A 24,354-nucleotide genomic window follows, 5' to 3' on the forward strand; every position below is an offset into this window, starting at 1 on the left:
GTCGAAAAGACACGAAAAAAAATAACAAAGACGCGAGCACAGCGACTTAAACGAAAACAAAAAAGAAAGCCGCGGTGCAAGGGACAACGAGATCACGCGTAGCAAGGGAACAGTGCTTCTGGCTCCGCAGAAAACATTGAACTGAGGCCACACTTAGGAGACTCATGCCCTAGACCAGACGGGAGGGGCATGCACACATGTGCGGGCCAATCACAAGCTTGAAGGTCTTCAAGCAAGTCTGCTTGCAAAAACATCCGCTAGGGGGCTCCGTTGGTGACGTCACCCACATGTAGAGAATATGCTGCCTGCTTGTCCTGGGATAAAAACGGTAAACAAAACACTCAAGCAAATCAGCAATTGGCTAAATGATATGTTGGCACTTAATACATATAAATCAAAAACAATGTTTTTCCCTTGTAAAACACACAACCAATACCATCACCTAACTATCTTACAAATAATACACACCATAAAAATACTAGGAGTAACATTCGATGAAAAACTATCCTACCATAACCAAACTAGTGCTGTTGTTTAAAACTGCTTCTATCGACTACGAATGATAAGATCCATAGCAAAACTCTAGAACCTTCATCCTTGAACATACTCATATACTCTCTCATTATTTCTAGAATTGATTACTGCAACGCTCTCTATAAAGGTACAACTCAAAAAGAATTAAAACTACAAATAATACACAAAGAAATAAGTTGGGATGGTGCGTGGTAAGAATGAAGGGGGGGGGGCAGTCTTGACAAAGCTGAATGGCAAAACATGTTGAATGAGTCCATTTCCAACGCAGACAAACAAAAGTAAAAAGCCGTCATTTTAGCAGCTAGAAAGCTAAGTGATTTAAAACACTATTATTGATATTCATTTGGATGTGGACGTTTTTACTAAATGATATAAGCACTACGCATTTTTCAAAAAGTAAAAAAGCAGAATAGATGATGATATATATGCCACATAAGTTTCTCTTGCAGTAATTCAAACAATTGCTGGCAAGTGGCATGTCTGATTAATCTGCAAAAAATAACAGTTGAAATTGAGTTGAAGCCGTGTTAATATATGTGTGAGATTTTTTGGTAGAACTATAAAAGGGTGTTGAGGCTACATTAGTTTATACAAATAATACAAAACATGGCAGTAAAACTTTTAACAAAATAAAAAAAAATATGATCACGAAACCCCACTACTAATAAAATTTCACTGGCTAACTGTCTCTACAGAATAATCTATAAGATCTTACTACTAGCCTTTAAAACAAAAACCTTCAAACAGCCAGAATTCATCCATAGATTGCTAATCCCATATATACCCTCAAGAACACTAAGATCACAAAATCAAAACCTTTTAGTAATTACCCACACCACAACAAATAATCTAAAATTACACACTCATCCATATTCTCGGTCACAGCACCCCAATTATGAAACTTCATCCCCTCTTATCTCCGCAAAGAAACTTCTATGGATAAATTTAAATCGAACCTGAAGACCTTTTTATTCAAGGACACATTCGATTTATGAATTTCTATCCTTCTCCATATCTCCTGCACAAACAGAATTTTTCCCTTCCCTAATGTTGGTTCTCGGGGGCAAGATTTGGGAGAATGTTTTGCTCGTCTTGCAAAACACTTGCAAACCACATTACTCGCAAACCGAGGTTTGACTGTATTTGTTTTCTATTTTTCTAATTTTATTATTGTACACCACCTAGAAGTTACTATAGGCGGTATAACAAATTTTAATACAACTTGAAACTTATTTCCCAGGAGTCTGTGCTGGGATCACTACTTTTTAACATATTTATCAATGATCTTTGGGTTTTGGCCAGGTACTAGGGACCTGGATTGGCCACCATGAGAACAGGCTACAGTGCTTGATGGACCATTGGAATAACTAGTGAGATAATTAAATTTGCCTATGAACACAAAGTTGTTAAACTGCAAAAGATTGTGAAAAATTATAAGAGAACCTTGTGAGACTAGGCATCAACATGGCAGATGACATTTAAATGTGAGCAAGTGCAAAGTGATGCATGTAGGAAAAAGGAACCTGAACTATAGCTACGTGATGAAGGGTTTCACGTTAGGAGTCACTGCTCAGGAAAAGTATCTAGTTGAAATTGTTGAGGATACGTTGAAACCCTCAGCTCAATGTGCAGTGGTGGCTAAGAAAGAAAATAGAATGCTAGGTATTATCAGGAAAAGAATGGAAAACAAAGATGAAAATGTTATGTCCTTATATAGCTCTATGGTATGCCTGCACCTCAAATGCTGTGTGAAATTCTGGTCACTGTATCTAAAAAAAATAATGGAATTAGAAAAGATACAGAGAAGGGCAACAAAAATGATAAAAGGGATGAGACGACTTCCTTATGAGGAAAAGCTAAAGCAGCTAGGGCTCTTCAGCTTGGAGAAGAGACAGCTCATGTGCAGAGGGCAACAGAGCCCTTTAGTGAAGGAGGAATTCAAAAGCTGGAGTGGATTCCTTTTGCACAGTTTGTGAGCACTGGGATATTACCCCATCTGTCCAGAATGACACACATATTGCACTAGAAATATTATTCTACCATTTTCAAAAGCAGCTGCAATAACAAAGGTGAAATATGGGCTAATTTATTGACATTTTTATCTATTCATAGGGAAAAAGATTGGATAAATTTGGCTTTTTGAGTAAAAGGGTTTACTATTAGCCTATATTTTAGTCCGAGACTACACTCCTTTCTATACTCTACCATTAACTATAATCTTAATATGTTAATATTAATACAGTTAATATTAATACAGTTAGTAGCAAACAATCAATCACAAAGTTATGAACTTGACAGATCATTGTTAAATCTTACAATAGTTTTGCTTCAATATTCATACACCTTTTACAACAGTATACTGACTGAAGACACAAAATAGCGTAATGAACTTAATAGCCAAGTTTTAACCTACTTGATTGGCAATGTGTATATACTCACCACATACTTTGTTTTCAGATATTGTTTCTGAATCACCATTCCTGACATATTCAATTGCAGGATTAACTTTCATAATGTCTGATATGAAGGATGGAATTCTGTAAAAAGAAGGTTAAAAAAAAAGCGCTTTCATTTAATAACATGGATTTCAATACAATCAATGCAGATTAATCCATCTGTAGGAAATCATTAATTCAATAACCGTGTAGTATAAAATCAGTCTGTAGTTATTTTAGTAAAACTAAAAATTAAGATCCTGAATATTTAGTTCACACCTATGACTACAAAGCCTACTGGCCCTGAAACTTGTCTGAAGGCAAGGTTGCCGTCCATAGACTAGATCAGTGGTCTCAAACTCAAACCCTTTGCGGGGCCACATTTTGGATTTGTAGGTACTTGGAGGGCCGCAGAAAAAAACAGTTAATGTCTTATTAAAGAAATGACAATTTTGCATAAGGTAAAGGAAAGTTTTATAAACTATAAAGAGTTTTACCTTATGCAAAATTGTCATTTCTTTAATAAGACACTAACTATTTTTCTGCGGCTCTCCAAGTACTCTATTTTTTCTGCAGCACTCACATTTAAAGTTTAATATCTTTTCTTTCTCAAAACTGGCACATTTTTATTACTAAATTGAAAATAAAATCATTTTCCTACCTTTGGTAATTTCATCAGTCTCTAGTTGCACTTTATTCTTCTGACTGTGCATCCAATATTTCTTCTCTTCTTTCAGCCTCCTGTAATGCTTCCTCTCCTCCAGACCTCATTCCCTCCCCCAACTTTTTCTTTCTTTTTCTATGTCTGTCTTTCTCTGATTCCTTGTCCCATTTTTTAATTTGTTTTTGGCTCCTTGTCCCCCCCCCCTTCTTTCTTTTTTCCTTCTGGCTCCCTGTCCCCCCCCCTTCTTTCTTTTTTCCTTCTGGCTCCCTGTCCCCCCCTTCTTTCTTTTTTCCTTCTGGCTCCCTGCCCCCCCTTCTTTCTTTCTTCCTTCCTGCCCTCCCCCATGCCACCGCCGCCGGGGAATAGGCTGCTGCCATCAGGAACAGGCCGAGATCTCCACGGAGCCAACCAACTCTCGCCGCCCGACGTCAATTCTAACGTCGGAAAGGACGTTCCGGGCAGCGAGAGAAGCAGGGAGATCAAAGAGCATGGTGACTGCCTGTTCCCCGATGGCAGCGGTGAGAAGGGAAGGGAAGCAGTTGGGCACCCCTGCTCTAGACGAGCCGCGCTCTAGGAAGAACAGTGGAGGGTGACCAGCTGTGCGGACCGCCCCCTCCTTGGTACGCCACTGGAGCAGCAGCATGTCTGGCCGGCTCATTCCATTCAAAGCCGAGGGTGGCGGCTCCTTGCGAGATCTGCGCCTGCGTCTGAAGCCTCTCTGATGTTGTGGCTTTGAACGGAACAAACCGGCCAGACCCGCTGCTGCTCCAAAAGGAAGGGAATGACCGCGGGCCGCAAATAAAACTTGGAGAGCCACATGTGGCCCATGTGTTTGAGACAGCTGGACTAGATGGTATCCACATGTTCAACATGATGGGAGGACAGTATTTAGCATCAGGCATTCAAATAGGGCCTGTGGGATATTGGATTATAGAGTTCTTATCTATGATTGTCACAACTTCTGTAGGTGAGACTGAAGGTAAGTCCACTACAGTGGTGCACTTGGCATTATGGTGGGAGCCCGAGGTCATTCCTACTTGGCAGGGGAAAGGAACACGCCAATTACTGTCAGGGTGTCAATTGAGGATTTGCCTAACACAGCTGAGATCCATATGCCATCAAGGACAACAGCTCTGGTGTGATGGTAGACAAATAGCCCCCAATAAGGTCATGAGATACTGAGGTATCCAAGAACTTTGCTGGCATACCTCTTTTCTTGTCTGCTCTCTGAGCTGGCTTGGCCCCAAAATGATTGTATAATGTACCAGACAGTGGGCTGCCTGATAGCATGAGTCCAAGAACTGATTTCCAGAGGACCACAGCCTTGCCTGCAGTCAATAATTATCTTGCTTGGTTTCTCCCCCCTTCTGCTGAGGCAGGGAGCTGGACTTGAAAGTTCATGTGTATATATAAATGGAGTCTAGATTATGGGCTCAATTCCTATCAGGTTATTAAAAAACTGCAAATTTTCATATAGTAAAGGTCTGTGTAATTTTTGTAGTTATGTCATTATAAGAGGGACATGGGCTAGCCTAGAATGGTCATATCTGTTCAAAATTATACTTTTAAAATATGCTTTTCTGAAAAAGACAAATACATGCAGAAGAAAAGTGGTTTATATCTCATATAGATCTACTAATTTAATTCACTGTAAAAGTAGGCAAAATTTCTACAAATGAGGCTTAGAAAGATGTAAAACAAAGTCAAATTTTTCATTATAAAGGAGATAGTACTACCTACAATGTTTGAGAGGTGCTGCTTTCATCAGGTAACAAGTGTGCTTCTCTACAAAGTGCTTTTAGTTGTTCCATATGTTCTGGATTATCAATCCCCATTCCAGTGAATATAATCTCAGTACGAACATTGTACTCATTTATGGATGTTTTTAAGTCTGTCAGTTTTGTGACTCGGACCTTGGGTTGAGGAAAATAAGCAGTAAGTAAATCATTCATTCACAGGAATCTTAGGGCACCTTTTAGGTCTGCTTTAGATAGTTAATATAGGAGTTAGTATGTGCTTACAGCTAATGTGGCAGTTTGACACTTTGCAAACATTAACTCCCACATTAGCTGACAAATGTGGAATTGGGGAGGGGATGGATGAGGACTATGACTTACATTTATGATACCACATTAAAAGCTAACACTGCAGATAATGCAGAGCAACTGCTATTATCATCTTAATAGGTGGTATTAAGTGCCTCTGCATTAACTGTATGGAAGATGCAAACACCAACCCTAGTAATCAACATAAAAGCTGTGCAGTTATGTGATAATTTTGGCACTTTGTGTATTAATTGCAAAAACCTAAATATTACCTGTACTTTAATTTAGAGAATAATGCATAAAAAAATTCTAAATATAGTTTGCCAATTAGGCATTTTATTTTTGCAATAACTAAATCAAACAAGAATCTTTATAACAGGAAAAAACATTCAGAAGCAAATTCTATAAATGGCGTCCTAATTTTGGGCTGGGAGTGGTCTAAAGGAACTGGGAAGGGGCTGGTCCACCATTCAGATGAAGGCAGCCCTGCTGGCCGGAGGAGACATCAGGCCAGCCGGCCAACTACTAAAGGTAAGGGGGGGGGGGGGTTGGGTGAGCAGCCCACCTTGATGGGGAGGGGGTATCTGGCAGGAGGGACTGGGCATCCCTCCTGCCGCAGTCATTAGGGGGGGATGTCTGGCATGAGTACTACCCATGCTCTCTTGCTGATTGATGTAAGCCACTGATGTAGCTCTCTATGTAAAGATCGATATCCAAGCAACTGAAATGTAAGGGATTTGAGGAGAGGAAAAAGTGATATGGATCGCTCTGAAAAGAGAAGATGGAACTTCTATCTACGTGGGTGTAGTCTTCAGACCTCTGACTCAATTACAACAATTGATAAGGATCTGATTGTGGATATCCAAAAGTTTGGAAGGAAAGAGGAGGTGCTGCTGTTGGGAGATTTCAACCTGCCAGATGCTGACTGGAATGTTCCGTCTGCGGAATTGGAAAGAAGTAGGGAGATTGTGTATGCCTTTCAAGAGGCTCTGCTCAGACAAATGGTGATGGAACCCACAAGGGAAAAAGCAATATTGGATCTGGTCCTCACAAATGGAGAGAATATCTCTAATGTTTGAGTGGGTGCTCACCTGGGAAGTAGCAATCAACAAACGGTTTGGTTTGATATAACGGCTAAAGTGGAGAGCAGCCGCACGATGCTTAAAGTCCTAGATTTCAAACGTATGGACTTTAATGAAATGGGAAAGTACCTGAAGAAAGAACTGTTAGGATGGGAGGACATAAGAGAAGTGGAAAGACAATGGTCTAAGCTGAAAGACGTGATAAAAATGGCTACGGACCTTTATGTGAAGAAAATAAATAAAAACTAGAGAAAAAGGAAACCAATATGGTTTTCCAAACTAGTGGCGGAGAAAATAAAGGCAAAAGAAATATTAAAAAACAACAACAACAACAACAACAAGACAAGGAGTGCAGAAAGGACTAAAGGGTGAAATTGAAAGAAGCCAAGAGAGAAATACGTCTGGCGAAAGCACAGACGGAAGAACAAATGGCTAAAAATATAAAAAAGGGAGACAAAATTTTTTCCCAGATATATTACTGAAAGGAGGAAGATGAAAAATGGAATTGCTAAACTAAAAGATGCTGGGAACCGATATGTGGTGAGTGATGAGGAAAAAGCAAATGTGCTAAACAAATACTTCACAGAAGAAAATCCTGGAGAAGGACCTAGATTGTCTGGCAAACTAACACGAGAAAATGGAGTAGATTCTATGCCGTTCATGGAGGAGAGTGTTTCTGAGCAACTTGAAAAACTGAAGGTGAACAAAGGGATGGGACCGGACGGGATCCATCCTAAGATACTGAGGGAGCTCAGAGAGGTTCTGGCGGTTCCTATTAAAGACTTGTTCAACAAATCTCTGGAGACGGGAGTGGTTCCTGGGGTTTGGAGGAGAGCGGATGTGGTCCCTATTCACAAAAGTGGTCACAGGGATCAAGTGGGAAACTACAGGCCGGTGAGCCTCACTTCGGTTGTTGGAAAAATAATGCAAGTGTTGCTGAAAGAAAGGATAGTGTACTTCCTTGAATCTAATGGGTTACAGGATCCGAGGCAACATGGTTTTACAAAAGGTAAATCGTGTCAAACAAACTTGATTGAATTTTTTGACTGGGTGACCAGAATGCTGGATCAAGGACATATGCTAGATGTAATTTACTTACATTTCAGCAAAGCCTTTGATACGGTTCCTCATAGGAGGTTCTTGAACAAACCTGATGGGCTGAAGTTAGGACCCAAAGTGGTGAACTGGGTTAGAAACTGGCTGTCGGACAGACGCCAGAGGGTGGTGGTTAATGGAAGTCGCTCGGAGGAAGGAAAGGTGAGAAGTGGAGTCCCTCAGGGTTCGGTGCTGGGGCCGATCCTGTTCAATATGTTTGTGAGTGACATTGCTGAAGGGTTAGAAGGAAGAGTTTGCCTTTTTGCGGATGATACCAAGATTTGTAACAGAGTTGACACCGAAGAGGGAGTGGAAAATATGAAAAAGGATCTGCAAAAGCTACAGGAATGGTCTAATGCCTGGCAACTAAAATTAAATGCAAAGAAATGCAGAGTAATACATTTAGGGATTAATAATCAGAAGGAACCGTATATGCTGGGAGGTGAGAAGCTGATATGCACGGACGAGGAGAGGGATATTGGGGTGATAGTGTCCGAAGATCTAAAGGTAAAAATACAGTGTGACAAGGCGGTGGCTGTTGCCAGAAGGATGCTGGGCTGTATAAAGAGAGGCGTAGCCAGTTGAAAGTGTTGATGCCTCTGTACGGATCACTGGTGAGACCACACTTGGGAGTATTGTGTTCAGTTTTGGAGACCGTATCTGACGAAGGACGTAAGAAGACTTGAAGCGGTCTAGAGGAGGGCGATGAAAATGAAAGGAAGCTTGCGCCAGAAGATGTATGTGGAGAGACTGGAAGCCCTGAATATGTATACCCTAGAGCAGGGGTGTCCAACCTTTTGGCTTCCCTGGGGCCACACAAACATGCAAATGATGCAGCAAGACAGAGGAGGGAGCCGGCAAGATGGTAAACACCTGGGGCAGTAGAGGAAAACACTGCATCGTCCTCGACCGGGGCCACACAAAATACTTCACTGGGCCGCAGGTTGGACACCCCTGCCCTAGAGGAACGGAGGGACAGGGGAGATATGATTCAGACGTTCAAATACTTGAAGGGTATTAATATAGAACAAAATCTTTTCCAGAGAAAGGAAAATGGTAAAACCATTTGAGGTTGAGGGGTGGTAGATTCAAGAGCAATGTTAGGAAATTCTACTTTACGGAGAGGGTTGTGGATGCCTTGAATGTGCTCCCGAGAGAGGTGGTGAAGAGGAAAACGGTGACTGAGTTCAAAGAAAGGTGGGATGAACACAGAGGATCTAGAATCAGAAAATAATATTAAATATTGAACTAAGGCCAATACTAGGCAGACTTGCACGGTCTGTGTCTGTATATGGCCGTTTGGGGGAGGATGGGCTGGAGAGGGCTTCAATGGCTGGGAGGGTGTAGATGGGATGGAGTAGGTATTGACGGAGATTTCAGCAGTTGGAACCCAAGCATGGTACTGGGTAGAACTTTGGATTCTTGCCCAGAAATAGCTAAGAAGAAAAAATTTAAAAAATTTAAATTGAATCAGGATGGGCAGACTGGATGGACCATTCAGTTCTTTATCTGCCATCATCTACTACAGGGGTGTCCAACCTTTTGGCTTCACTGGGTTGCATTGGCCGAAAAAAATGTTTCTGGTCCGCACAAATGTGCAAACGCTGCAGCAAGACACAGGAGGGAGCCTGCAAGACTGTAAACACCCGGGGGCAGCAGAGGAAAACACTGCATCGCCCTCGACCGGGGCCACACAAAATACTTCACGGGGCCGCATGCGGCCCTCGAGCCACAGGTTGGACACCCCTGATCTACTATGTTCTTATTAGAGAATGACACGGTGAAAAAATTGGTCCCCGTCACCGCCCCGTCCCCGTCTCACCATCCCCGTCACCGCCCCGTCCCCGTCTCACCATCCCCGTCACCGCCCCGTCCCCGTCTCACCATCCCCGTCACCGCCTCACCATCCTCTTCACCGCCCCGTCACCGCCACTGCCACCCCATTCACCGCCCCGTCACCGCCACTGCAATCCCATTCACTTTTCTTTATTTACGTATAAAGGAAACATTCTTTAAAACTTTAAAACTTTAAAACTTAGTTAAATATTAGTTAATAACTATACAAAAACAAAACACGCAGAGAAAAAATTAATTAATAAAAATTCTCAAAACTGACACATTTTGATCACTAAATTTAAAATAGTTATTTTTCATACAGTTTTTCAATCACTAATCTTCCACCACCCCTGGGGCTAGCAATGCAAAAACAAACACGACATGTACTTTAAATGCTGCCGTGATTAGCATAGTGACCGCGGCTACGGCTGCAAGTCTCCCCTCCCCCCAGTGATCACGGCAGGAGGGCACCCAACCCCTCCTGTAGACCCCCCCAACGGCCCTCCCGACAATCGCAGCAGAAGGGTACCCAACCCCTCCTGCCGGTCCTCCCAATGGCCTCCCCTAAGATCGCCGGCAGGAAGGTACCCAACCCCTCCTGCTGGACCCCCCCCCAACGAACCCTCCCACCCCGGAACCCCCTTAGTCTTACTTTCCAAGTTGGACCGGACGGCTCCTCACACGTATGGCCAGCAGGCTTGCCTCCGTCCAAATGAGGCGGGCCCGCCCCTACCCTGCCCAACCCACAGGATCCTAGGGCCTGATTGGTTTAGGCACCTAAAGCCACTCCCGCTATAGGAGGGGCCTTAGGTGCTTGGGCCAATCAGGCCCTAGGATCCTGTGGGTTAGGCAGGGGAGGGGAGGGGCGGGCCCACCTCATTTGGACGGAGGCAGGCCTGCTGGCCAGACGAGCGAGGAGCTGTCCGGTCCAACTTGGAAAGTAAGACTAAGGGGGTTCCGGGGTGGGAGGGTTCGTTGGGGGGGGGGTCCAGCAGGAGGGGTTGGGTACCCTCCTGCTGGCGATCTTAGGGGAGGCCATTGGGAGGCAGGGGAGGGGAGGGGCGGGCCCGCCTCATTTGGACGGAGGCAGGCCTGCTGGCCAGACGAGCGAGGAGCTGTCCGGTCCAACTTGGAAAGTAAGACTAAGGGGGTTCCGGGGTGGGAGGGTTCGTTGGGGGGGGGGGTCCAGCAGGAGGGGTTGGGTACCCTCCTGCCGGCGATCTTAGGGGAGGCCATTGGGAGGCAGGGGAGGGGAGGGGCGGGCCCGCCTCATTTGGACGGAGGCAGGCCTGCTGGCCAGACGAGCGAGGAGCTGTCCGGTCCAACTTGGAAAGTAAGACTAAGGGGGTTCCGGGGTGGGAGGGTTCGTTGGGGGGGGGTCCAGCAGGAGGGGTTGGGTACCCTCCTGCCGGCGATCTTAGGGGAGGCCATTGGGAGGACCGGCAGGAGGGGTTGGGTACCCTTCTGCTGCGATTGGCAGGAAGGGTTGATCTGACAAATGAGGAGCACGGTGAAACACAGGTAAATAGCGGTTCCTAGAAGGGGGTACATTGGCCCGCGGGGACAAACCTGTTCACCGTTTCCGTGGTCGGTGAATGGCCTTGTCCCCGTCACCGCAGCGACTGATAGTTTTCTTCCCCGTTTTCGGCGGTGACCCGCGGCTTAAATGCGGTGGCCGCGGGTAAACCGTCACCGTGTCATTCTCTAGTTCCTATGTCACTGCTGTGGCATTCTCCGAGAAGACACAGGGCTTAATGATGGAGCCGACCCTCAAAGTGGAGAAGAGCCAGCCGAATCTCCCGAAGCTCCATGTGACTCCACTTTTGCTGAGGGCACCCACAGGTCTAGAACAGGGATGGTAATAAATACTGCTCCCCAACCTTTGACATTCGCATTCATAGACAGAATCACCCAATCTGAGATCCAGAGGGGAAGGCTCCTGGAAAGCAAGGGGGGTCACAACCACCAAGCAAGACTGTCAAAGGGCAGGGCAGGGGTGCATGTAACGGATCCCACTGGGGATTATAGTGCGAAAACAGAGCATCCTGCAATGGATGTAGACAGGCTCTGGCCCAAGGGACTACATTGATCATTGCCCCCATGGCCCCCATAACCTGGAGGTACTGCCATGCTGTCGGGATTGGAGTAGTCAAAAGGTCTCTGACAATCTGTCGAAGCTTCTCCTGACGGGACACATGCAGGAACACTTTGTTCTGTCCCGTGTGAAACCGGGTATTCCAAATCCTGCATAGGCTCAAAGTGACTCTTCTTGAAGTTGTTGTGATCACCCAGCCCAAGTGCTGCAACAACTGAACCACCTGATGAACAGCCTGACGCCTCTCAGACAGTGAAGGAGCTCTGATCAAACAGATATGGATGAACCTGGACACCCAGAGTAAGAAGATGGGCTGCCGCCTTTCTTTGGAACGATGAAGTATATCGAGTATCTCCCAGAGCCCGAGTCTTGCTCTGTATGGATTCTATGGCCGCAATATCCAGAAGTCTGTGGACTGTAGGCCTGCAAACGAACCACTTTCTCGGGGCGGCCCGCAGGTAATCCAGAAAATACATGGTCAGAGGACAGAGAAACTTCAGTTTGTAGCCATCCCTGAGAACCTCCAGGACCTAGCAGTTGGAGGTAATGGCCTACCATTCTGCCAGAAAGCCCAACAACTTTCACCCTATGCGCAGGAGAGGAGACTCCGGCATGGCGTCAGAACTGTTTCTTTGCAGAAGCTGCTGGATGACTCCTCTGTGGTGGGAACCAACCTCTGTGCATTAGTTTTGGTTGGTTTGGAGGATTTACGAAGTTTATCATCAGAGAAGCGCTTGCGTTTTGCTGAAACATCACCAGCGCATTCCCCAGGGCCCCCAATGCCATTTTTGCAGGAGACGGGGAGAAGGTGCTAGAAGACTCTTCTTGGAGGTCTAAGGCACAGAATCCGGGAAAGCCTCACACCCCTTGCAGGCCCCAGCGCACGTGAAACATGACTGCACATCCGACATCCACTGTAAATGAGGCATGAATCCATCTCATTCTGCCCTGGGGAAGCCATCTATGTGGTTTTACCTCAAAAACGAAGCTTGGAAGTATAAAAAATAAGTTTAAATTCAAATCGTGAAAAATCTAAGATTGCCATAGCGGGTGGCAATTTTCACTAAAAATAGCCCAGGAAAACCAGTTTTTGGTGATTTTAGAGGTATGGAGAAGTAGGGCATGCAGGGAAATCACTCCAAACCCCCTTTTTAAGACCCCCCCCAATCGCTGATTCAGGCTGTCAGACTGTACTCACTGTGACATGTGCTGAATGGAAAACTGCAGAGCTGAAACAGCTCACAGGGAGATCCTCTGCCTCAAAAAACTGGAAAAATCTGGATTTCAAATCTTCTGACTGTCCGTCCGGCCTGACCTCCATGGCTTGGTAAATCCGCCACCATCAGACACGCCATGCATACGCCTGGCGGAGGACCGCAGTCTGGCTCCGATCCTGGGTGCACCTCCACAAAACCGCGCAGCCAGCACTCTACCCACTAGCGGACGAACCTGGGGTGAGCAAGCTCCCAAGCGAACAGTCCCTGAGCCCTGATCTGATTTTCAGGTTGTCCAGGGGACTTACTGACAAGCATGGATCTTCCAGAGGACATAATTTGAGGTTGAGGTGTAGTAGATTCAACGAGCAATGTTAGGAACTTCTACTTTATGGAGAGGGTGGTGGATGCCTGGAATGCGCTCCCGAGAGAGGTGGTGGAGAGGAAAACAGTGACTGAGTTCAAAGAAGCGTGGGATGAACACAGAGGATCTAGAATCAGAAAATAATATTAAATATTGAACTAAGACCAGTACTGGGCAGATTTGCACGGTCTGTGTCTGTATTGTCACCAACAATCCTCAGCGCAGAGCTATCGTGTGACAAACACTGGGATTCTGGCGTGTCCCCTCTAACCAGGGGTATCTTCAGGACTTTTCAGTTGGCCCTAGGCGACTGCCTAGGCCTGGGAGAGACAAGGTAAGTATGGGGTTTTCAAAACACCACCAGTCAAACCACGTTCTTCAAGCAAGAATAAGATGTTTATTCTGACTTCAGTGGTCAAAAAGGTGCAACATAAAACAAAGTCACTTTAGCATTTCATTCAAAACAAAGTCCATTGCAAAAATAAAGAAATACCAAAACAGAAATCTCATACAGGTGGTTTTGCCTGAGACCTTGTACTCTGATTCAGAAATGCACTTTATAATGGTGTTCAAACACAAGTTAAATTCTCTCCCAGCAATATTTGTTAGAGGCAGGAAACAGCTGTCTTTCAGCAGTCAGGCAACGTTCAGAACAAACCCTTGTTACAAACAATCTTAGATACCTCATTAGGCAGTAAGCCACAGCACAGTCTTGCTCAGCTCAGCGTTTCTTCAGCTACCTCATGGAAGGCAAAAACAAACGGCTGAGGGAGATAAGCTAATTAGCTTCCCAGGAACGGGAGCCACAGCAGGATTTTCACAGTTCAAAAATAAACTTAAATATTCAACCTTTAGGTTCTTTTGCTCAAACTTGGCTTTAAGTAAATCCAGTAGTCAGTATTCAGGTAAGTATTGTACTTAAACCAAAAATCATAATAAAGCCCAAACACATAGCAAATTCTTCAGGCTTTTTCTCACACAGAAAGAAAGCATGAGAGAGAAAAAAAACCCACCAACTGTTTCACAGTTACTCTCTCTCTCTCTTTCTCATTCAATGTCCATGGCTTCTGCCTGGCTCTCTATCACAGGACCAGCAGTTTGTACCTCCATGCTTTCCACACCATTAGGAAACTGGAAGCCTGAGGTGGGGAGGATTTCTTTCACCTCCTGCATGGGCCAATCTGGAACTTCTGGCTCCACGGCTCCTGCCCTGCCTTGGGCTGTGGGAGTGACTCACCCTGGTCACTCGCTTCCCCCCCTGCTGCTTGCATCAGTCTGCTCTTAAGCAGCTCAGAACCAATCCCCTTCAGCCTGTAGCGAGGGATGGGCTTTGGTTCTAAAGCAGCTTTTCTCTGCCTGGGTTTATTCAGTGCAGCTACATTCCTTGTGGCTTCTCTAGCTCCCTTATAGACTGGCGGCTGCTGTTGCCAGTCTGCATGCCTCTGTTCCATACCATCATCATTCTTAATATAGGGGCAAGAGAGGTCAGCCTCAAGTTGACCGCCAGAATCAACCTGGTCAGCTCTTCTGCACTGGATCTTACCAGAGTCAAGACTAGAGCTGATGCTGGGTTTGTCACAGTATATGGCCGTTTGGGGGAGGATGGGCTGGAGAGGGCTTCAATGGGTGTGAGGGTGTAGATGGGCTGGAGTAGGTTTTGACGGAGATTTCGGCAATTGGAACCCAAGCACAGTACCGGGTAGAGCTTTGGATTCTTGCCCAGAAATAGCTAAGAAGAAAAAAATTAAATTGAATCAGGTTGGGCAGACTGGATGGACCATTCGGGTCTTTATCTGCTGTCATCTACTATGTTACTATGTATTAGTGATAGGAAGAAGTGCAAAAGTGGTATTGTGAGACTTAAAGGTGAAGGAGAGGAATATATAGAAACTGATAAAGAAAAGTCCGAATTGTTTAACAAATATTTCTGTTCTGTGTTCACGGCTGAAGCGTTGGGAACGGGACTGCAGAACACAAACATGAATAGGGATCGATTTTCAGAGGGTTGTGTTTGTGAGGAGCTAGCTAAAATAAAGGTAGACAAAGCGATGGGGCCGGATGGTGTACATCCGAGGGTGCTGAAGGAACTTAGGGAAGTTCTGATAGCTCCGCTGACTGATTGGTACCGGAGGACTGGAGAAGGGCGGATGTAGTCCCTTTCCACAAAAGTGGAAGTAAGGAAGAAGTAGGGAATTACAGGCCGGTAAGTCTGACTTCTGTGGTAAGCAAATTAATAGAAACACTTTTAAAACAGAGAATGGTGAAGTTTCTGGAATCCTGTAAATTACAGGACCGGAGGCAACATGGATTCACTAGGAGGTAGGTCTCGTCAGACAAATCTGATCAATTTCTTTGACTGGGTGACCAGTGAATTGGATAGAGGATGTGCGCTAGATGTGGTGTATTTAGATTTTAGCAAAGCCTTTGACAGTGCTCCACACAGATGTCTAATAAATAAACTGAGTGCCCTTGGGATGGGTCCCAAAGTGATAGGCTGGGTCAGGAACTGGTTGAGTGGAAGGTGATCAATGGAGATCGCTCTGAGGAAAGGGATGTTATCAGTGGTGTGCCTCAAGGTTCTGTTCTTGGGCCTGCTCTTTTTAACATTTTTATAAATGATATTGCTGAAGGGTTGCTGGTTATGATTTGCTTCTTTGTGGATGATACCAAAAGCTGCAATAGAGTAGACACGCCAGATGGTATGAATAACATGAAGAAAGACCTGGCGAAGCTTGAAGAATGGTCTGAAATTTGGCAGCTACAATTTAATGCTAAGAAATGCAAGGTCATGCATTTGGGCTGCAAAAACCCGGTGGGTGAAGAACTTATATGCACGACAGAAGAGCAGGACTTGGGTGTGATTGTATATGATAATCTTAAGGTGGCCAAACAGGTTGAAAAGGTGATGGCGAAAGATAGAAGGATGCTAGGTTGTATAGGGAGAGGTATGGCCAGTAGGAAAAAGGAAGTTTTGATGCCTCTGTATAAGTCTCTAGTGAGACCTCATTTAGAATATTGTGTACAATTCTGGAGGCCGCACCTTCAAAAAGATATAAAAAGGATGGAGTTGGTCCAGAGAAAGGCTATTAAAATGGTGTGTGGTCTTTGTGATAAGGCGTATGGGGACAGACTTAAAGATCTCAATCTGTATACTTTGGAGGAAAGGCAGGAGAGGGGAGATATGACAGAGATGTTTAAATACCTACATAATATAAATGTGCATGAGTCGAGTCTCTTTCTTTTGAAAGGAAACTATGCAATGAGAGGGCATAGGATGAAGTTAAGAGGTGATAGGCTCTGGAGTAATTTGAGGAAATACTTTTTTACAGAAAGGGTGGTAGAAAAATGGAACAGTCTCCAGGAAGAGGTGGTAGAAACAGAGACTGTATGAATTCAAGAGGGCCTGGGACAGGCACGTGGGATCTCTCAGAGAGAGAAAGAGCTAGGCAGACTAGATGGACCATTTGGTCTTTATCTGCCATCATATTTCTATGTTTCTATGACCCTGGGCAAGTCACTTAATCCTCCATTATCTCAGTACAAATTTAAAATGTAAGTCCTCTAGGGAAATAGACTTAACTAGTGTACCTGAATGTAACTCATCTTGAACCACTACTGAAGAGGTACGAGCTATATGCAAAAAAAAAGTCAAGATAAACTACGCAGCTTGTATATAGAAAGAAATCTTAACAAAGGAAGGCATCAGAAAGAAAAGATTATGTGAAGGTAGATTTTAGAAAAAGTGCACATTGGAATGGAGATGTCCAGTTCGGGAGATGTCAAATATCATTAGTATTTTAGAAAAGGATATGCTGACATTCAGCCTTGTCTTACATATTTATCCCTCCATGTAAATTTATCCCTCCTTTTCATTGTTATCCAGGTTACTGTTGGGAACAATTCAGTATGCAGAAAACAAAGTACAAGGCTCCTGAGGAAGATTCAAAATGGGGCACCTCACCCAGCCAAATTCATTTAGTCTGCTGTACTGCATCAAGATAAGTAACAGTCACAGCTATATATTTCAGTTAAAGTAACTTATGCTTTTTTTGCACAGTTTATTGAGGCACGTTAAATTGTCTACAGACAATATTAAGCAGTATAGCTTTTCACGACCACAAAGAGGGCCCCAAGGACGTTTGGTTCATTCCACTGAATAAGGCTCATGAGCCACCTCATATTCACTTAATTATAGTTTCTACGGTGGATTAAAGGGGCCCTCTTAAAATTTAACTTATTATTCAATAATTTAATTAAAATGAAATATTGATTAAGTATAGGTAAATAATCCTCTATTTTAAATTCTTGCCACAGGGCATATTTCGGATTTCAGAATTTTTGGATTTTGGAATGGTTATGTTAAATCAGAAAAAGACAGACCATAAGATTTCCAGCAATCAGCAGTTCTTTATGATATTTTTTAGCTTGCTTTGTGACCATCACACCAGTCAATGGCATTCATTCACTTTTTCATTGTCACACCCACACACTTATCACTCATTCTAGATCTTAATATTTTTTTTGCCCAATGCAATGTTTTCCTATTTTTCATTAAAATCTGGTCATCACTATCACTGTGAAACTTCAACAACTTATCTTTCTATTTCTTTAAGTCATAAACGATCAAGTCATATTATTATGTCTACCTGCTAATATCCAGAATAACCGCCTCTGGCAGCATGGACCGGAGCTAGATGCTGTAGAAGTAACTCAGTAAGTTACTGGATGGTTGCTGGAGGTATCTGGAGCCATGGAGACTGCAGTGTGTCTGACAGTTGCAGATAGGGTGTGTGGTGGTGAATCCAGTTGTCAAACATTTTAATTGAAGTAGTCCCAGATATACTCAATTGGGTTAGGTCTAGGGAATTCGGAGGCCAGAGTAGTTAGAAGTCTTGGTCATGCTCTGCAAACCACCTGTGAACAATTCTGGCTGTATGACATTGCATTGTCCTGTTGAAAGATCCCACTTGTCATAGGGAAGACCGTCAACATGTATGGGTGTACTTGATTGGCAAGGATGGAGAGATACCCATATTGATTGAGAGTGCCTTCTAGAGGTATCAGGCACCCAGACCCAGTGTTCTCCCTAGAGCCTTTTAGCAGGGTGCTCTGCCCAGCTAATTTAGATGACCGCCCAGCTGTCATCTTAGTCGCGAATCCTACTTAGAAACATAGAAAGATGACGGCAGAAAAGGGCTACAGCCCATCAAGTCTGCCCACTCCATTTACCCACCCTATTAAGTCTGAGTGCTAATGACTTAGTTCCTTAACTCGACCGTCGTAGGGATCCCACGTGGATGTCCCATTTATTCTTAAAGTCGAGCACACTGGTGGCCCTGATCACCTGCACCGGAAGTTTGTTCCAGTGATCTATCACCCTTTCTGTGAAGAAATACTTCCTGATGTCACCACTAAATTTCCCTCCTCTGAGTGTGACCGAGGGTCCCTTGGGAAAGAATATATCGTTTTCCACCTCTACACGACCTGTGATGTACTTGAATGTCTCAATCATGTCACCCCTTTCCCTGCGCTCCTCTAGGGTATAGAGCTGCAGTTTGCCCAGTCTTTCTTCGTATGAGAGACCCTTGAGTCCAGCGACCATCCTAGTGGCCATCCGCTAGACCGACTCAGCTCGAAGCACATCTTTCCGGTAATGTGGCCTCCAGAATTGCCACAGCTGTTGCCAAAGCTCAAACATTTTTTTAAAAAAACACTCTTTCACCAGCTTGGGGATTCCTCGGGCTGACAGAGGAAAGTTGAATGTTTGACTCCCGCCTCTGCCTGACTTTTTTTCTTTTTAAAGTGCCAGCAAGCGACTTGAACCCGGGCTCCAGGGTTCTAACGATAACACTTCCCTTATTCCCTTCCGAAACTGGATGATACGACCCAAGGGGGGAAGGGAAGAGAAAGGAAGCCAGCACGGGCAGTGTTACCTTTAAAGCAAGGATGTCCAACCCGTGGCCCACATGCAGCCAACAAGGAGTTTTGTGCGGCCCAGCTTCTCCTTCCCTCTCTCCCTACTGTGCCTCCCTCTGGCGGGTAGTTTTCTGGCCAGCTCCCTTGCTGCAGTTGTCTGCGGGCATCCTCGGGAGATTTATCAGGGCATATTTGGGGTGGGGGGGGGGGAAGACAAGATGCCAGACCAGGGGAAAGGAAGGAGAGGAGATGCCAGATGAGGGAGATGGAAGGAGAGGATGGAGATGCCAGGGCATGGGGGGAGGGAAGGGAAACTAAGGAGACAAATGCCAGACCAGAGGGAAAGGAAGGATAGGAGGTGCCAGAGCAAGGAGGGAGAGGTAGAGATAGGAGAGAGCTGCAAGGGCATGGGGGAGGGAAGGGAAAGAGATAAAGATGCCAGACCATGGGGTGGATTGGAAACGAAGGAAGGAAAGGAGATGAGAGATGCCAGAGCATAGGAGACGGGGTGGTCCAAAAAATGGAGAGGGGGTGAAACTGAAATGAATCGTGTACAAATGAGAGAAAAGGCACAGGGTATACAGTTCATTGAAGGACATAAAAAGAGGGAAGATGCCGTATGGAAGAGAGAGAGGGCAGACACCGGATGGAAAGGGAAGGGAGGGTGGACAGTGGATGGAAGAGGCAGAGAGAGGGTGGACAGTAGATGGAAGGGGTGGGTAGAGAGACAGAGGGCAGAGGCTGGGTGGAAGAGGCAAAGAGAGAGGGCAGATGTTGCATGGAAGGCAGAGAGGACAAACGCTGTATAGAAAGAAGAGAACGAAGAAATGATTGAAGCAGAAATGACAAAAGGTAGAAAAATTTTTTTGTTGCTTTACGTAGAATCAAGTAGTACTGTAACTTTATTGATAAAGTTTATAAATAGGAAATGGAAATAAGGCAATTTTTTGGAGACTAAACCCCTTTCCTCAGGTCAGAACAGGATACCATAACAGCAGTATACTGTACTGTCTTGAAGAAAGATTTTGCCTCTGAAAGCTAATTGAAAAATGGATTAGTCCAATAAAATGGTATTTTCTTATTTCTCGTTATTTCTTTTACTTCTATTTGTTAATTTGTAAAGCGGTGATTGTTATGTATCAGTTTTTTTTCAAATTTACATCTATTGTCTTTATATTTTGCACATTATTATGGGACATGTGTCACTGTTTCTGCGGTGTTGCATTGTATGCAGAGTCTGGTTTCTTTGCATTTCAGTTTAACTTTTGTCTACAAATTTCTATTTTTGTTTGTGATTATTCCATATTTGGCAAGGGTGTTTCTGTGTTCTTTGTGTATGAAAAGGACATGGTTTTCTGTTAGCATCGACTGTACAGGATCAATTAACGGTGCAGGATCTGGCTTGTTTAGTTTTACAATGCATGTGTTGGTGTTCTAGTGCTCACTGCAGTGTTTAAGATGCTGCCTTTTCCTAGGTGCACCCTTGTTGTGTGACTCATGGATTATTACTAAAAATAACTTTTTTATATAGAGGAGGGGGTTGTTAAAAAATGATCAGCACTGGCTGTCATATATACTACATACGCCACTGGATTTAATGACCCTATTCTAACCACCAAATGTCCCCGTCTCGCCCCCACCCGGATACTTTATCATGCCACCTGGCTGGATAAAATTTCTGGGGAGAACACTGCAGACCACACCAAGAAAACATTCCCAAGACCATAACACTGCCGCCATCAGCTTGTGTACGTCAAACAATGGTTGATGGGTGTTTGTTCTCGGTGGTTTCACACCTGACATGCCAACGTCCTTCCGTTTGATGGAGCTCAAAATGCGACTCATTGGAGAAGGCAACCTTCTGCTAGTCGGTGAAAGTCCAATGTTGGTACTCCTGTGCAAATTGCAGCCGTATTTTTGCAATGAACCCTCATGAGTATGGGTGCAGTTACCAGCCATCTGCTCCGGAGCCCCATTCGTAACAGGGATTACTGCACAGTCAATTTGTACACACATCTGGAAGCCCCCTAGTTCGATTGAGCAGTGAGTTACTCCACATTAGCGTGACAATCGGCCCGCACCAACCTGTGCAGCCAACATTAAAATCACACATCGATGGCTCGTGCTGCCCTATAGTTACCACGTTGGGTCGTTGGAAAGGTTCCATTCATCCATTCAGGGTACACTTTAACCTCAGCAGCTTGTGAACAGTTCACAAACTCCACTGTTTCCAAAATGCTGCCGCCCTTAACCTGGTAGTTGACGATCATGCCTTTTTCAATGTCTGATAAATCGCACTTTTTCCCCATGACAGTCACAGTTGCTATATTGGCAACTTGCCGACATCCCACCTTATACACCCATGAAGTCTGTATATGACGTGCATTCATTCATTGGCTGTGCATTTCTGATGTCAGAGGTGGTCATAATAATGTTATTCGACTGTGCATATTGTTGTAGTTCCCACACCATATTCTTCAGATAGATGATTTACAGATACACCATGATCAAGCTTCTGCAATAATTCTACTTTCTATACTTTGGGCAGTGACAAACTTTCTTTTCTGCTTCTTCTCACTCCAGCCTCACGAGTGGACTCTCGACCCTTTGACTCTCCAGTCCATTTTCGCTCAATGGGGCACTCCTCAGATAGACCTCTTTGCAGCTCCTCACAATCATCAGCTGCCTCTCTTCTGCTCCAGACTCTCCTCACCGTCTGGCAGCGGATGCATTTCTTCTGGATTGGTCCAATCTCTTCCTGTATGCTTTCCCTCCTCTGCCTCTCATGCTCCGGACCTTGTTCAAACTCAAGAGGGATCAAGCCCCCATGATTCTGATTGCTCCACGGTGGCCCAGGCAACATTGGTTCTCCCTTCTACTTCAACTCAGTTCCAGGGAACCTATTCTTCTTCCATTGTTTCCTTCTCTGCTTACACAGCATCAGGAAACCCTTCTACATCCCAACCTACAGTCTCTGCACCTGACAGCTTGGTATCTCTAGGGCTGACTTCAAATGATACTCTTTTGTCTCAGCCCGTTCGTTCTATTCTGGATGCCTCCAGGAAACCTGCCACTCTTCAAAGTTACTATCAGAAGTGGACACGGTTTTCTTCCTGGTGTCTTCTTCATCATCATGATCCCATTTCCCTTGCAGTGGAGACCTTGTTAGATTATCTTCTTTCTTTGTCTGACTCTGGTCTCAAGTCTACTTCCATCAGAGTCCACCTCAGTGCTATTTCTACTTTTCATGAGCCAGTTCATGGGAAACTTCTCTCAGCTCATCTTTTGGTCTCCAGATTCATGCGGGGTCTTTTCAATGTGAAACCACCTCTTAAGCCCCCTCCTGTAGTCTGGGATCTCAATATGGTTCTTTCTGCCTTAATGAAGCCTCCATTTGAACCTTTGGCTACAGCTCCCTTCAAGTTTCTCACTTGGAAAGTGGTCTTCCTTATTGCTCTTACCTCTGCCAGGAGGGTCAGTGAGCTGCATGCACTAGTTGCTGATCCACCGTTTACAGTCTTTCATCATGACAAGGTGGTTCTACGTACACATCCAAAGTTTCTCCCTAAGGTTGTCTCTGAATTTAATCTCAACCAATCCATTGTTCTGCCTGTATTCTTCCCGAAACCTCATTCTCATCCGGGAGAGCGGGCTTTGCATACTTTGGACTGTAAGAGGGCTTTAGCTTTCTATTTAGAGCGTACTAAGCCCCACAGATCAACTCCCCAACTCTTTCTGTCCTTTGATCCGAATAAATTGGGACACCCCGTTTCTAAACGTACGTTGTCCAATTGGCTTGCAGCGTGCATTTCATTCTGTTATGCTCAGTCCGGACTGACACTGGAAGGTTCTGTCACGGCCCATAGAGTTCGAGCTATGACAGCGTCTGTAGCTTTCCTCCGTTCAACTCCTATTGAGGAAATCTGCAAGGCTGCTACTTGGTTCTCAGTTCATACTTTTACATCTCATTATTGTCTGGATGCTTTTTCCAGACGGGATGGACACTTCGGCCAATCTGTTTTACAAAATTTATTTTCCTAATGGCCAACCTTCCCTCCATTCCCTTTTTGTTAGCTTAGAGGTCACCCATCAGTCAAGAATATGCTGCCTGCTTGTCCTGGGATAAAGCACAGTTACTTACCGTAACAGGTGTTATCCAGGGACAGCAGGCAGATATTCTTGCGTCCCACCCACCTCCCCGGGTTGGCTTCTTAGCTGGCTTATCCTAATTGGGGACCGCGCGCCTCCGTCGGGCGAGAAGGCACTCGCGCGTGCGCGGTGCGGCCTGCTAGAACTTTCCAAGTTCTTAGAGTGCAATCATTCTAAAATTGTCCGTACTGGGGCTCCGTCGGTGCCGTCACCCATCAGTCAAGAATATGCTGCCTGCTTGTCCTGGGATAATTCTACTTTCTATACTTTGGGCAGTGACAAACTTTCTTTTCTGCTTCTTCTCACTGCCACCCCAAGGGGAATCTGCAGCTAACATTTTCAAGGCCCTCATTAAGCAATATAGGCACATCTGACTTGAAGAGCATTAAGGAAAGGAGAGATGCACACATCTGCATGGTTTCAACATGTCATTAATCAAGAAAACAGGGGGTATAAAGGATAATTAAAAATTTATCAAATTAGATTCTGTATTATTTGGTATCTAATTTCTTTTTTTGATAAAGAGATCTATTATTACTAATAACCCAAATTCAGTCGTGTTAACAACTTATTTTAAGCACACACTTACCCTATAAATAAATTAATAAATTAAGAGGCTGAAGTATCAATAAAGGATGAATTGTTCTCAGTAAAGAGACCTCTTATAACTTGGATGTTATTTCAAGTCTTCATCCTGAATGCATGTAATGTAATCATTTACGTCAAACCTCCTTCCTATCTCAGAAATTTATATTAATTTAATTAAAAAACTATCTAACTGACTAAAAATGCAAACATATCCTTTATTTAATTCATTAGTCAATATCATAATTAATTTAATTTTATCTAAAATTCAATTCAAATCATTCAATTCTTCAAAAATGTATTATAATGTATCAAAGAAAGAAGAACAGCAACACTTATC

The 24,354-nt window shown here is 44.4% G+C and overlaps 1 protein-coding gene across 7 annotated transcripts in view; it reads right to left on the reverse strand.

The window, feature by feature from the left end:
- Nucleotides 1–24,354, reverse strand: part of TDRD12 (tudor domain containing 12) — a 231,110-nt gene that overhangs the window by 15,941 nt on the left and 190,815 nt on the right. For all 7 annotated transcript variants that reach the window (XM_033940266.1, XM_033940270.1, XM_033940268.1 and 4 more), the window contains 2 exons: nt 5,374–5,546; nt 2,974–3,071 (listed from right to left, as the gene is read on the reverse strand). In XM_033940266.1, the coding sequence (XP_033796157.1) occupies nt 2,974–3,071; nt 5,374–5,546 (271 nt within the window). The remainder of the gene's footprint in view (nt 1–2,973; nt 3,072–5,373; nt 5,547–24,354) is intronic.

This window comes from Geotrypetes seraphini, chromosome 4, assembly GCF_902459505.1.
Source record: "Geotrypetes seraphini chromosome 4, aGeoSer1.1, whole genome shotgun sequence".
NCBI classification, from domain to species: Eukaryota; Metazoa; Chordata; class Amphibia; order Gymnophiona; family Dermophiidae; genus Geotrypetes; species Geotrypetes seraphini.